This window comes from Oncorhynchus masou, chromosome 6 (genome assembly GCF_036934945.1).
Source record: "Oncorhynchus masou masou isolate Uvic2021 chromosome 6, UVic_Omas_1.1, whole genome shotgun sequence".
Lineage (NCBI taxonomy): Eukaryota > Metazoa > Chordata > Actinopteri > Salmoniformes > Salmonidae > Oncorhynchus > Oncorhynchus masou.
In genome coordinates this window covers 79,553,078-79,568,608 of record NC_088217.1, presented here as the reverse complement: position 1 = coordinate 79,568,608, position 15,531 = coordinate 79,553,078, and the positions used below count along the sequence as shown (strand labels likewise).

The 15,531-nt window shown below is 44.6% G+C and overlaps 1 protein-coding gene across 2 annotated transcripts; it reads left to right on the top strand.

Moving 5' to 3' along the window:
• Positions 1-173: 173 nt before the first annotated feature.
• On the top strand, positions 174-15,155 carry LOC135542736 (importin subunit alpha-4-like). Of its 2 annotated transcripts, none has more exons than XM_064969903.1 (16): positions 174-391; positions 2,745-2,789; positions 4,513-4,602; positions 4,740-4,769; positions 4,867-5,015; positions 6,828-6,913; positions 7,193-7,279; positions 7,360-7,529; positions 8,289-8,333; positions 8,427-8,558; positions 11,584-11,712; positions 11,940-12,044; positions 12,164-12,235; positions 12,384-12,546; positions 12,695-12,789; positions 13,096-15,155. In XM_064969903.1, exons 1-16 carry the CDS (start codon positions 323-325, stop codon positions 13,192-13,194), a joined length of 1,566 nt encoding a protein of 521 aa, XP_064825975.1. In that variant the 5' UTR covers positions 174-322; the 3' UTR covers positions 13,195-15,155. The 2 variants fall into 2 exon arrangements, with proteins under 2 accessions (XP_064825975.1, XP_064825973.1); XM_064969901.1 differs by having other exon boundaries at positions 6,828-6,915; positions 7,189-7,279.
• The last annotated feature ends 376 nt before the right edge of the window (positions 15,156-15,531 follow it).

Here is a 15,531-nt window from a genome sequence, read left to right as displayed (position 1 = left end):
TGATTAGCAAGTCGTTTGGTAATAATGTACAGTATCTTCATTGGAGACAACAAAAACGATATATTGCAGCAATTTAAGGGTATCAACTAGTTTCATTGCACAACAATGTTGCAATGAAGTGGGTTCACCAGGGGTTGCACACATACCAGCCATAGGTTTCCTCCCCTAATTGACAGAATTCCGTGGCTCCTCCCTGACGAGATTATCCCATCGCGGTGTATCACGTCTGGACAGCCACCCTCGGCAAAACAGCAGTACGTTTTCTCTGTTCCCACCGGATCTCCAAGCGCAGGATAGCCAAACATCCCAAACACAGACAGCCATGGCAGAAAACGCCGATTTGGATAACCACCGAATTAAGAGCTTCAAAAATAAGGGGCGCGATGTCGAGGTGAGAATCTAGCTAGGCTAACGTTAGCTGGCTGGCTAACTAGCCGTTAGCAACGAGTGCTTGCGAACACTCGGGGTTACCTAGTTCTCAATTCGGTTTGGTTGCTGCAGTATTCATTATCCATCCGTGTTTAAGTTTTTTTCTATAATGTGTCGCCGATTATGATATTATCCACATTCACTAACTAACTAAAGTGTATCATGCGGAGCGGGCGCGGCTTTCGCAAGGCCTGCTAGTTAGCCATGAAAGTTGCTAACTCTGTGCTTGCTAGCAGCTAGCTAGGTTGTGAGGAACATATTTTTTGGAAATTAACTATTCTGGCATCAACTAAACTAAATGAAAGTAATAGTTATAATTGGTAAAAGGCTCCAGACAACTAACTATCTTGATGTTGGTCATGGGCATGACATTTGATATTTCGAGTTGGCAAGTCAGTCACTGTAACTTAACTGAGCTAGATACGCTTACCAGCTAACCAAACCAGCTAATTATAGCTAGTTGTATGTGTCAAAATGGGCGGATGATGCACATTAACTGTTACAAAACAACTAGCACAACTCAACTTCCACGGCTGCAACAGTTGAGATTCGGCGTTATTAATCAGTTTATAATAATATACCCAGCTAACTAACTCATACGTGAATGAACTGCTTGCAATTCAATGTCCCAGTGACCGCAGGGTGGGTGTTTAACAAACAGTGAGTTAGAGCAGTTGCACCATAGCACATCTGGAACGAAAGCTAATGATGCTACTGTCACCATGCTGATTCAATACACCTCTAGAGTGGCGCAGCGGTCTAAGGCACTGCCTCTCAGTGCTAGAGGCGTCACGACAGACCTTGGTTCGATTCCAGGCTGTATCACAACCTGCCGTGTTTGGTGCACGATTGGCGGGGTAGGCAGTCTTTTGTACATAAGAATTTGTTCTTAACTGACTTGCGTACTTAAATAAAGGTACAATTAAAACCTCATACTCTGATGAGGGACACACATTTAATTCAAAGGGACATGCCATTTCCCTTGTATCTGTATTGATCACACATCCTTAAGATAAATATTCCACTTTTGGGACGACATAACATGTTGACTATCCCATATTCTTATGTATTACAAACACAGTAATCTCGGATGGAGGGCATGATGGATTACTGTCCATCTGGTATGTGCTATATTGAGCGAAGAGGAAACAGAAGTGCGGCATGGTTGTTTTGGGGCCAAGTGCCAGTGTGACTTGCACATGTCTGACGACCCACCAGCCCTGCTGATAAGCTTGCAGCAGCTAAGCCAAGAATACGAAATGGATCACTTGTCAGAGATGAAAGGCCTTGTCCAGATACAGCCCCTAGCCTTTATGCACAGTAACCTATCAGATCTATAGAAGTGCCCCAGGGCAACACACTCACCCTGCTCCTATAGTGCTGAATTCTACTGCATCAGAGAGGACACACACAGCATCTTCAGTGAGATTTAGGCTGTGTTTAGACTTCATGGAATGTTAAAAGCTGTAGGATACAGAAAATGTATCCCTTTCACAAGTTCTCACCTACCTCACCACAGAGGGCCACAGTGACTGCTGTGTATGACGTTGTTACAATACAATACTAATCCCAACATATAACAGGATACTCCACAATCAACATTGGCTATGCAGAATAAGTAGTATTCAAATGTAAAGAAAGGTTGAAGACCTCTGGTGTGTTCTCCAGGAGCTGAGGCAGTCTTCCCTCTCACAGGAAGTCGCCCTCTTGTCCCAGCATGGAATGAGTGTCCCAGAGAAATGCTTGGAATTCCATAAATTTGATCGATCGTTGTTGAGTTTCAGAGGTCTCTGACTTCCTCCTCCCAGCTGGCCAGCTGAGCCACACTCAGGCTTTCTCTCATGGCTGATTCACTATCCTCCCTAAACAGTTCCCACAAAAGGCAGTGTTGACAAACATTGTGTTCCGTCTTCAATAGATGGAGTGTTTCAAACACATACGGAACCACATCTGTTTTTTACTGTAACCTTGAGTTAGGGTGTCAGATCAGGGGCAGGGTTTTGCCAGCAGCAGGGGGTCACACCTTTGATTTGGTGGATAAATGTAAACAGAATCATTGCTTGCATGAGGGAGGTTACACAGCGTTAGTAATATGAACCAGGATGCCCCGACTGGCAATCAAGTTAACATGATCCTCTGCCGCCAGTTGCCAACATGCAGCAGTACACTTGTAATCTAAAGCCCAGTCTGTAAACAAAATGCAGCCAGTTCCAATTGACTAACATTGCATGGGGTTTGTTTGAGTGTATGGGTTGTCTTTTTAAATGCTCCAGTAGTTAGGCTCATCTCTGACTGTGCTCCTCTCTCTCTTACAGACTATGCGAAGACATCGCAATGAAGTGACAGTGGAGCTGAGAAAGGTGAGCCTCAGCATCTCTATTGACTGTTTATAGTTCAGTTGCATCCAGTGGACTAACCCATTAGCCTACTTCTGCTCCTCCCCACACTGAAATTAGAAAGGCTAAATCTCTACACTATCCTCTTGAGTTTCACCCTTCACCTCCCACCCTACCACACCTCTCTGGTCTCTGTTTGTGTCCTGGCCGACTCCACAGATGCCATTCCAGCGCTGCCGTGTCTGTCATGTACCTCTTATTTTGGTATGCGTGGCACAACTGTAAATTGAATTGATACATGCAGGCCCTTTTTCCAACCTGTTAAGTCTCTCTGGGACTTGGATGTTCGGTTGAAGCAGGGTTATAGAATCAATTCACCTTTATTTTGACGGGAAATGTTGCAGTCTCTGTTGATCCAATTGGCCGAGACAGAGCAGCCTGGTCCATACCCCTGCCCCTTATGGGCTGTTCTATCTGCTGAGTCATTTTGTTTCTAAATAGGTGTTTGTGAGGAACCCCCCCCCCCCCCTCTTACGCTCAGGTTGTTGTTGAAGAGTCAGGGTGCCTTGGCTGTATTTAGGTCATCCCTCCCTCGCTCTCCCACCCTGTCAGAGAGGCCAGTCTGGTCTTACCCCTCAGCCTTGGGGAGGGTTTCCCTTTCCTGGCCTGCGAAAGTGCAGAGCTCTGGCCAGGGGCCATTAAGTAGGTTCGTCAGACACACAGGCTTGTCTTGGACGTATGACTCTATAGCAGCTGCTCTGGGTAGAACCATGACCATTCCTCTGCATGTATGACTCTATAGCAGCTGCTCTGGGTAGAACCATGACCATTCCTCTGCATGTATGACTCTATAGCAGCTGCTCTGGGTAGAACCATGACCATTCCTCTGCATGTATGACTATAGCAGCTGCTCTGGGTAGAACCATGACCATTCCTCTGCATGTATGACTCTATAGCAGCTGCTCTGGGTAGAACCATGACCATTCCTCTGCATGTATGACTCTATAGCAGCTGCTCTGGGTAGAACCATGACTATTCCTCTGCATGTATGACTCTATAGCAGCTGCTGTGGGTAGAACCATGCCCATTCCTCTGCATGTATGACTCTATAGCAGTTTCTCTGGGTAGAACCATGACTATTAGAGGGGATGGTGCCAAACTGAACTTAGATCAGCATCTGGGGGGGGTCAGTCTATGTTCCAATCTTATCATTATTGCATCAATTCAGACAATTTAGCGCGGTGTGGATTTTTTCCATATCGCCCAGCTCTACTCTGAGCCCTTGGTCTTTGCACTAAGGCCCCAACATGTCCTCTGAATGCGGCTTGCAGAAGTGTTTCAGGAAGTCTGAGCTGACCAGCAGTTTTGTAGAAACACATCCAGTAGGCCTGTATGATTTGACAACAAGTGTGAGAGAACTTCAGTTTTTTTCTGCTAAAAAGCCATGTCCTACCCTTACAGAAGAGCAAACCACTAATGTAGGATGAGTGACACAGCAGTTCTCTCACATAACAGTATGTGTGCTGCAGAAGAGACCCGTCTGTGCAGAGATGGATGCATTCCTCCCTCGTGCTATCTGCCACTAACATCACTGGGAGGTTATGGGAGCAGTCTTAGCCTGTAGGAGTCAAGCAGGGAATCTATTTGCTCGCTGTGTGGGTGAATGTTTCCAATAGCATTCACTCCTATATTCCTTCTAGGATTCAACACTTTAAAAAAAAAATATATATATATTTTTTCCCCCCAGAACAAACGAGATGAGCACCTTCTGAAGAAGAGGAACGTTCCACAGGAGGAGAGCCTGGAAGACTCAGACATAGACTCAGACTTTAAAGGGGTGAGTCAGTCCTCATTCTCTCTCACACTACGACTTCAAGTTCAGGAATGATAGGAATATGTTTCCTAGCTCTAACCTTGCACCATGTAAACGCGTAGCTACAGCAAATCTCACAACTCTAGTTTTTTGTTTTGCAGCAAAATGTAACACTGGAAGCCATCTTACAGGTAAGCCTGCATTCTGTCGGTGTTGTTGAGGCCCATCCCGTACATACACCTTGAGCTGTTGGAGCTAACCTCGTGTTCTCGCTCTCCTTCCTGTCAGAATGCTGTCAGTGACAACGGACTCATCCAGCTCAGTGCCGTGCAGGCAGCCAGAAAACTCCTGTCCAGTGACAGAAACCCCCCCATCGACGACTTGATTAAGTCCGGCATCCTGCCCATCCTGGTCAAATGCCTAGAGAGGGACGACAAGTAAGTCTGCTTTATGGGGTGGAGGAAGAGACTGTATGGGTCATGGGGCACATTTGCCCTGGAAGAGTAATTAAAAGATGGGGGCGGTAAATTACCCCTGTGTTAATTCTGTGTGATGCCCCCGTTCAAAAGTAGAAGTGCGAAAGGAGAGAAGGCTGAAAACCGGAGTGTGAATGAGTGGGTAGACTAGCCCCATATGTGTCAGACTGCTCTCTCTCCATTCTCTCTCTCCATTGTCTCTCTCTACATTCTCTGTCATGCTCTGGTGTGCCCTCCCTCTCCTCCGCATGGCTGGGCTGATGTGAACACTGTAGCAGGCTACAGACGGATAGGAGAGAAAGTGTGTGTTCCGCTCTGCTGCACTAGTGCTGCCCCACAGCTGACAGCTCTGTCTCTTCAGTGATGGGGGTGGGGAGCGATTAGGGGGGACTCCCCTGGACATGGACTGGTGGGTGGGATGAGACGGGGGGGCAGGGCTTAATGTGCAGGGTGGGGTGTCATGCTTGGACAGGCACAGGGCTGCTGGAGACATGGGGGGATTTATGTGTTGTGTAGAAAGGGGAGGTTGGGTGATGGAGGCAGGAGCTTTGAGGCAACGATTGGTAGATATATACACATACACACCCACTACCGTTCAGAAGTTTGGGGTCACTTAGAAATATACTTGTTTTGAAAGAAAAGCACTTTTTTTGTCCATTTTTAAAATAGCATCAAATTGATCAGAAATACAGTGTAGACATTGTTAATGTTGTAAATGACTATTGTAGCTGGAAATGGCTGATGTTTAATGTAATATTTACATGGGCGTACAGAGGCCTATTATCAGCAACCATCACTCCTGTGTTCCAATGGCACGTTGTGTTAGCTAAACTTGGATGATCACTTTAAAAGTCTAATTGATCATTAAAAAAACTTTTGCAATTGTTAGCACAGCTGAAAACTGTTGTTCTGATTAAAGAAGCAATACAACTGACCTTTAGACTACGTGAGTATCTGGAGCATCAGCATTTGTGGGTTTGATTTACAGAAACAAAGAACTTTCTTCTGAACCTCGTCAGTCTGTTCTTGTTCTGAGAAAAGAAGGCTATTCCATGCGAGAAATTGCCAAGAAACTGAAGATCTCATATAACGCTTTGTACTACTCCATTCACGAACAGTGCAAACTGTCTCCAACCAGAATATAAAGAGGAGTGGGAGGCCCTGGGTCACAACTGAGCAAGAGGACAAGTACGTTCGTGTCTAGTTTGAGAAACTGACGCCTCACAAGTCCTCAACTGGCAGCTTCATTAAATAGTACTCACAAAACACCAGTCTCAACGTCAACAGTGAAGAGGCGACTCTGGGATGCTGGCCTTCTAGGCAGAGTTGCAAAGAAAAAGCCATATCTCAGACTGGCCAATAAAAATTAAATATTAAGATGGGCAAAAGAACACAGATATTGGACAGAGGACCTCTGCCTAGAAGGCCAAAATCCCGGAGTTGCCTCTTCACTGTTGACGTTGAGACTGGTGTTTTGCGGGTACTATTTAATGAAGCTGCCTGTTGAGGACTTGTGAGGCGTCTGTTTCTCAAACTAGACACTAATGTACTTGTCCTCTTGCTCAGTTGTGCACCGGGGCCTCCCACTCCTTTCTATTCATTTACATACATTACATTTAAGTCATTTAGCAGACGCTCTTATCCAGAGCGACTTACAAATTGGATTCTGGTTAGAGGCAGTTTAGAGGCAATATTGGTCGTGTTTTGTTGTCTGGGGACAGCTTCTGTTTGTCTCGTCATATAGCCAGCCTCATTTACTCTCCTCTTCCCCAGTCCCTCTCTCCAGTTTGAGGCTGCCTGGGCGTTGACCAACATAGCATCAGGGACGTCACAACAGACTCAAGCTGTGGTCAAATCTAGTAAGTAGTTTCTAGTTCTTCTGTGGCCCAGTTTCAAACTGACCCATCAGGCATACATAATGGACCGGTCTATTTGAGCCAATCTATCCCTCTGGTTCCTGGTATAGAAACACCTGTTCTCAACTGTCTTCCCCATCTCTCTGTCTCTTGTCTGCCAGACCCTCACTCTCCCTCTGTCTAACTTATGTCTCTTTTTCTACCTGTCTCTAACTGATGTCTCTGTCTGTTGTCTGCAACGTTGTCTAACATATGGGTCTGCCTTTCTCTCTACATGTCCAGATGCTGTGCCTCTATTCCTGCGGCTGCTACAATCTCCTCACCAGAACGTATGTGAACAGGCCGTGTGGGCGCTAGGCAACATCATCGGTGAGTGATGGCTCACACACATGCATACACACACACACTGGCCGATGCCAGTCAATGACACCTGTGTTCTTCCCGTGCAGGCGATGGACCGCAGTGCAGGGATTACGTAATCTCCTTGGGCGTGGTCAAGCCCCTGCTGTCGTTTATTAACCCCTCCATCCCCATCACCTTCCTCCGCAACGTCACCTGGGTCATCGTCAACCTCTGCCGCAACAAGGACCCACCGCCCCCCATGGAGACAGTACAGGAGGTAAGACAGACATTCAATCTAACTGAATTTCGATGATATCCAATTACGATCTTGTCTCATCGCTGCAACGGGATCGGGAGAGGTGAAGGTCGTGTCATGCGTCCTCCGAAACATGACCCGCCAAACCGCGCTTCTTAACACCTGTCCTCTTAACCCAGAAGCCAGCTGCACGAATGTGTTGGAGGAAACACCGTCCAACTGACGACCGAAGTCAGCCTGCAGGCGCCCGGCCCGCCACGAGTCGCTTTGGCGCGATGATCCAAGTAAAGCCCCCCCAGCCAAACCCTCCCCTAACCCTGACGACACTGGGCCAATTGTGCGCCGCCCTAAGGGACCTGTGGTCACGGCCAGTTGTGACACAGCCTGGAATTGAACCCAGGTCTGTAGTGATGCCTCAAGCACTGCGATGCTGCGCCACTCGGGAGGCCAATCTGACTGAATTATGATCTTCACATAGATGTTTGTGTCGTCAATATTAGCTGAACCCTTTGCCCAACAGCTCTGGCTGTGTTCCATGTGTTTGGCTCTGAGGACAATCAGACGATGGGTGGTTTGATTAGGGAAAGTGGTCTGGGACTTTGGGTGCTGCCTAGAATTCTGCTTCCCTGTTCCCAACCATCTAGCCTGGTCCTGGAAGTCTGCAGTGTCTGCCTGCTGAAACAGAAAACACCCTGGGTCCTGTCTGTTGCTCTGCTCAATAGTCGCTTCATTGTACGCCTCCAATCATTATGTCTGACTCTCTCTCCTCTCCTCTTCCAGATTCTACCTGCTCTCTGTGTATTGATATACCACACTGATATAAATGTAAGTATCACCCTACTATCACAACAGCAAAGCTAGTTGCTTTGCCATTCCCTATGGAAATTCCCTAGTTCTAACTCCGTCCTCTCTGGTCAGATCCTAGTGGATACAGTGTGGGCCTTGTCCTATCTCACAGACGGAGGGAACGAACAGATCCAGATGGTAATCGACTCGGGGGTTGTCCCCTTCCTCGTCCCCCTGCTCAGCCACCAAGAGGTCAAAGTTCAGGTATGTTTGCTTCCTTTCCCCTGATTGGAAGTAGGATTAGGGCTTTTACGGTGACCGTATTACCGCCACATCAATGGTCATGAGTCACGTCCACAGTCAAATGCCACGTGACCGTTTAGTCTGGGTAACTAGGCTTCTATAGCTCTGATGCTGCTGCTGATGGTCATTAGTAGTCTACCAAACTTGCTAACTGCCTGGTACTCAGCACTCTATTGTTTCTCTAATCACTCTGAAATCAATGCAAATGTATTTGAAAATCTAATCACACTTCATGAGAGCTCATGTTGGGCAACATTTTAATAGGCTATGCAATTGTGTGAGAAAACAGTGATGGCTTTATTAAAGAGGAGTATCCCATCAGCTTTCTATTGGCTAGGCCTACTATATTTTATTTTTTAAACTTTCCTAATATTAAGCACATTGCTTATATTTACAACAGTAGTATAGCCTACTGGCTGGCATGAAAATAAACCACCGCGTCCTCCATTCACTATATAAGTGCATAGATCGCATTGTTTTTTTCCCTCCCTACACCTGTTCCGAGACAGCATTAAATCAAGAATAGTCTGATGGGTGCCAATATTATTAGCCTATCACTTGTGAGTGATGTATTATCACTTGTGAATGATGCCCAGCGTGTGCAGTAAGACAAACGGCGCATGCCTTGTTTTGCCCGACTTTTTCCAATCACCTCATGTAGACTATCCCATAGGCCTATATGTTTTAAGGTTTGTATCACAACTAAAGTGGCAAAATAACTTCTTAAAATGAAGCACATGAATCCGCTAAACAACCGGTGTAGTGCCTAACTGGCATACATAGGTGGCGCTTGAGTTTCAAGTTTGAGGAATTACATTTTTACCATAGAAATGCACCTTTTTTTAATATTAAAGCATTACACGCAGACTCTCATTTACGTTCACTTTGAGAACAGTGTTTTCCTGCTAATTGATTGCATTTTGGAACATTCATGCTTATTGCCGTGTGCGCGTTGCTGCACTTATGTGATGAAATAGCCTAATAGTTGATCAACATTTTAAGCTAAATGCTCTGATCTGTTGCGTCAGCCTCATGTAAAAAAAAAAATTCCGATGCGAGTGGTTGTATTAATTTGGGCTTTATCGCATTCCACAACAGACCCAGAGTATGTTTAGAATAATTATTTATTTCACAGAAGGACAAACTGACCAACAGAATAAGGATGTTTTTGTACTATGGGGGATAGTAGATTGACATACGCTAGTGCTATTGCTGTTCGTTAGGCCTACTCATCTGGTTGGCTGATGAAAAGTAGGCTAAATCTGGACCGTTCTAACATAAGAGCGACGCGCATCGGTCTTCACTTGTAGCCTACTTCTTAGCTGAGATACCTGTGAGAAGGACCTGATCACGTGACAGGCATTGGCTAATTAATAAGAATTGAAATATGAGAGAACCACGTGAGAGGTGCTTTGGAGTACGGCAGCCGGGAGAAAGGAATTATAATTATTATATTCAGCCCAAGGGCACAACGGCCACTTTAGTTGCAAACGGCATTGATTTTTTTTAGGGGATTAAGGGGATGCTGCTGGGAAATTCGAGGCCCGTTGAGAATATTATCAAGTGCTTGTCAACTTGTGAATGAGAGACTGAGGGTGTGCAGCCTGCACCAGAAACAGTGCTCATGCCATTCATGAGACTTTATTCAAATCATCATTAGTCGCATCATGCAGCCCTACAATGTATTAAAAATGAAAACATATCTCCCAATGTTGGTGTATCAACTAAAGTTGCATAAATAACTCAAACATATAAAGCTGGGTGCATCAAAGCTGGGACCGAGAGACTGAAAAACAGCTTCTATCTCAAGGCCATCAGACTGTTAAACAGCGACCACTAACATTGAGTGGCTGCTGCCAACACACTGACACTGACTCAACTCCAGCCACTTTAATAATGGGAATTGATGGAAGGACAAACTGGGAAATGATGTAAAGATATCACTAGCCACTTTAAACAATGCTACCTTATATAATGTTACTTACCCTACATTATTCATCTCATATGCATACGTATATACTGTACTCTATATCATCGACTGCATCCTTATGTAATACATGTATCACTAGCCACTTTAACTATGCCACTTTGTTTACATACTCATCTCATATGTATATACTGTACTCGATACCATCTACTGTATCTTGCCTATGCTGCTCTGTACCATCACTCATTCATATATCCTTATGTACATATTCTTTATCCCCTTACACTGTGTAGAAGACAGTAGTTTAGGAATTGTTAGTTAGATTACTTGTTGGTTATTACTGCATTGTCGGAACTAGAAGCACAAGCATTTCGCTACACTCGCATTAACATCTGCTAACCATGTGTATGTGACAAATAAAATTTGATTTGATTTTGATTTGAGTACCTGTTTTTTTTGTTTAACTGCTCAACACAGAATAGCCGCATTTGCAAACTTCTTAAATTGTTTGGAGAAAATATCCTTTATTTAATTTTGCTATGTTCAGTTGTATTCTTCATAATATAAAATAATGCCATGGAATTCTAAGTAAATCTTGTCTGCTAAACTAGTGTAGCCCACAGCCAAATGGCATAGCCAGATCAGGACCTATCATAAGGAAACTCGGTATGCTATTCTGTTCTTCTGAAATAGACTACATTTTCTTTAGAGCTGTCTAAACTAAATAGTGGATTTATTGTGAGGGTGTCAGCTATATTACATGTATTTATTAGATGTTCCTATGGTCTACATCGGTGACTTGTAGGCTGTGTGGAAGCCAGGAGATGCTAAACGTGTTTATGTTAACTGTCAATTACCATGTGAATGACAGTTTATTTGCTTGACAATCACCTGCTGAAAGGATTTCATGACCCCTACTGTGATCTAAGGTCCGTTTCCAGTTTTCCCACTAATGGTTGAGGTTAGGCTTGTGGGAAGGGTAATATACCTGGAACTTACTGTACGGAATGTGTGACTTCCTATGACGTCATTAACCACCTATGATGTCATATCCTGTAGACTGCAGCTCTGAGGGCAGTGGGGAACATTGTGACGGGGACAGACGAGCAGACACAGGTGGTGCTCAACTGTGACGTCCTCTCGCACTTCCCCAACCTGCTCACACACCCCAAGGAGAAGATCAACAAGGTAACAGGCACACTTTTAGATGCTATTGGTGGCATATGTATGTTTTGCTGTAACTAAGTCCTGTAGCGTTGAAATGGGATGGACCCCAGTGTCGTTTATTTCCAACAGTATCTATACCTCTGTGTAACAGGCTCAGTCGTACTCATGTGGTCCATGGTGTGCGTGTCTGTGGGTTTCTCTCAGCTGAATGGCTTCCTGTGTGTGTGTGTATCCCTCCCGCCCACTAGGAGGCCGTGTGGTTCCTGTCCAACATCACAGCAGGCAACCAGCAGCAGGTGCAGGCCGTCATCGACGCTGGCCTGCTGCCCATGATCATCCACCAGCTGGCTAAGGTGAGTCACTGAGCCCTTATGTAGCCCTACGAAGCATTATGTAGCCCCTATGTTCTTGTGGAGATCTGTAAGGAACACTACCCTAACCACTGACAACCTCTCTCTGTGTTTGTCTGCAGGGAGACTTTGGCACACAGAAGGAGGCAGCCTGGGCCATCAGCAACTTGACAATAAGTGGAAGAAAAGATCAGGTATGTTCTACCAGGGCTGTTTCCATCAATACCCAATCCATACAGCGTTGCAATTTGTATGGTCCTGATTGGCTGGTTAAGTTTACCCATCTGTAGGCAAAGCAAGGCCCTCATAGGCTGATCTGCTATGTTCTACCCGACCCTATAGGTGGAGTACCTGGTGCAGCAGAATGTGGTTCCTCCGTTCTGCAGCCTGCTGTCTGTGAAGGACTCCCAGGTGGTTCAGGTGGTCCTAGACGGCCTCAAGAACGTCCTCATCATGGCCGGGGACGAGGCCAGCACCATCGCTGAGATCATAGAAGAGTGTGGAGGTCAGTGTGTGTGTTAGAGGGGGGAGTGCTTGTGTGTCAGTTCACCATGTTGCCATTGTATGACAGTGTCGTGTTGCTATTGTGAAGCACACATTCTAGATTGATTCACTGCGATGGTCGTTCATGCTAATTTCTCTCTACCCATTAGGTCTAGAGAAGATCGAGAACCTTCAGCAGCATGAAAACGAGGACATCTACAAACTAGCCTTCGAGATCATCGACCAGTACTTCTCAGGAGACGATGTGAGTACCTCTGCTCTGACAGAAGCCCTACAGTTTGCACACCGTTAGAACCCAGCGCTGTCCTGACAGTGCTGTGCTGGGTGTAGGATGTGTGCTACAGAAACGCAGGGCCTTTTTCCTCCACTTCCTCTGTCAATGGGGTAAGACGGATGAATCGGCTATAGGCCTTGCTACAAAATTCTATATAAAAGCTAATGAAAAATTGACCTATGTTTTCTGTAGTGACAGTGAATCTAGTCTCCACTTTGTGTGTTTGTTCATCTATGGCACCACCCTGATCCATTTATTTTCCTTCTCTCTTTTTAGATTGACGAGGATCCCAGCTTGATCCCCGAAGCCACTCAGGGCGGAACCTTCAACTTTGACCCCGCCACCAACCTGCAAGCAAAGGAGTTCAAGTTTTAAAGGCAAACGGCCACCTAGTAGGTCTAACTCTCAAGCTGCTCTGAATCCTCAAGTCACCTCCTTCCCAACATCAATCACTGACTCACTAACAACAGTTCAAGCACTGAAGGAAGGATCATTGTTATCCATCTCTTTTCAAGCATCTCACAGCGATGCTTATAAATGTTCCAGAAAGAGAGAACGCCTCGTCCGTCATTCCTGCAGTTGCCAAAAAGTTGCTTTTATCCTCTTACTCAGACACGTTCACACACACACACATACACACTGAAGAGACTGAAGTCATCTGTGTGCATGGACCAATGATCTTGTTCTACCAATCATCATCAGCAAAGAAGAGGAATGGTCTCATTTAAAGGCGTGCTCTTCTCTGTAGTCTGGTCTCATGGTCTGGGATCAGAGCACGTTGGACACAGCGACTGAAGACACTCAACCTCCGAGTTAATTGACTCTTTTGAGGAGTAAGGACGGCATCTAGGCTGTCCTTTGTTAAACATTCTAATTGATGACCTCATCAAAGGGCTGTTAATTATTCAGTCCTCATTGAACTACAGTTTTTTTGGAACAGAACACTGAGAATGAATGCTCTCAAACCACTTCTCAGAGTGTAGAGAAGTGAGCAGTCGACAAATTCCCATGTGAACTGAACAGATTTCAACAACCACCCACCACTATAATATTTTTCCTTTTAGTTGTGAAATCATCATGAAAAACAATGGATTTAAAGTACAAAAAATATATATTTAAAATTATGCAACAAGGAAATTCTGAAATTAATAACAAGGAAGACTTTGCAGCATTGATCTATGGATGGCTTGCTGGTGGAAAGGTTTTTGGGTTGAAAGGAGGGGGAAGGGGAGTGGAGTTGAGCTGGAACCAAACGCACCTCTCCTCAGAACCTCTAAACTGGGTTTTGGATCAGTCCCTCTTACCAGGTTCTATCCTCTGAACAAGAAACCCCTCAACAACAAATAAGCCTTAAAAACCAGGCTTCAACTGGGTTTTTCCAAAAGACATCCATCTCCTCTTGCAGGGGAGATATATCGTCGGACATTGAATTTAATGACTCAAGAATTTGAGGAAATATTTTGGATAGATATATTGGTAGAGGGACAGAGAAAGACGATGCAACACTGATTTCATCTGTGTAGATTCCACATCTGCAGTTTCTATTCAGTCTTAAGCACACTTCAGAGTCACCCCTCCCTCTGCTTAGTGTGTGTGGAAAGCAATGTTTGCTTCAATAAGTCAAAGTTATGGTTGCATTGCAATGGTCCATTGACCATAGTTGTTCCATATTTTTCTCTTCTATATGCTACATCTAATTCTACAATTTAAGAGTATTTCCCCAACTGTCTGAAGTTTGGTCTGTACAAAGCAGCTGCATTTTGCCAGTCATCCATCGATCGGTTCACTCTGCGAGGCTGTAATGTTTTTACTATTGAAAGATTAACAGGGAAGCGTGATCGATGACTTGATTGAAAATTCTCTTGTGAACTGGACTTTTGTCTTGATTTCCCTCCAGCATTTATTTGTGAAGGGACTGGGGAAAAAACAAAAATTACATTTGGACTAATGTAGTTATGTTTTGGCTGCTAACTACTGAGAAGGAATGGGGATTATTTCAGGGGAGCGGCCCACGCCTTTTTGGACTAGCCATTCACAACCGATGAACAAAGTCTAGCTGGTGTACAGTCATTGATCTAGATTCTAGAGACATAGAATGAGAGCCACTTTAAAGAATGGAATTTTTGTCTTGTATCAGCAACTGATACAAGCTTATGCTTTTGGGCAAGATTTTTACTTGCTAACGAAACATGTACTAAAGACGAAAAAGCAACAGATAGCATTTTGGCCTCTGTCTTACTTTTTATACATTTTAGAATCCATATCTCTTTAAGGTGGCTCACAATGTTCCTTTCAACTCTTGTGCATATTAAAGAAAATGAGTTGAAATCCATTTAGCTATTTGGTCACTTGTGTTTTTTTTCACTAGGTTAACTGAGAACCATGGCAAATGCATTGTTTATTTGGATCCCCATTTAGTTTTTGCAGAAGCAGCAGCTACTCTTCCTGGGGTCTACAAAACTGATAGACAAGGGCAGTCGCAACAATGTACACTGCTCAAAAAAATAAAGGGAACACTAAAATAACACATCTTAGATCTGAATGAATGAAATCTTATTAAATAGTTTCTTTACATAGTTGAATGTGCTGACAAAATCACACAATTTATCAACCCATGGAGGTCTGGATTTGGAGTCACACTCAAAATTTAAAGTGGAAAACCACATTACAGGCTTATCCAACTTTGATGTAATGTCCTTAAAACAAGTCAAA

Bases quoted from the DNA above. Each gene is read 5' to 3' on its own strand.
- LOC135542736 (XM_064969901.1), top strand. From the start codon at position 323: ATGGCAGAAAACGCCGATTTGGATAACCACCGAATTAAGAGCTTCAAA. The intron at 2,790-4,512 runs GTGAGCCTCAGC...TTTTCCCCCCAG, and splicing joins TGACAGTGGAGCTGAGAAAG to AACAAACGAGATGAGCACCT. The intron at 12,236-12,383 runs GTATGTTCTACC...CCGACCCTATAG, and splicing joins TAAGTGGAAGAAAAGATCAG to GTGGAGTACCTGGTGCAGCA.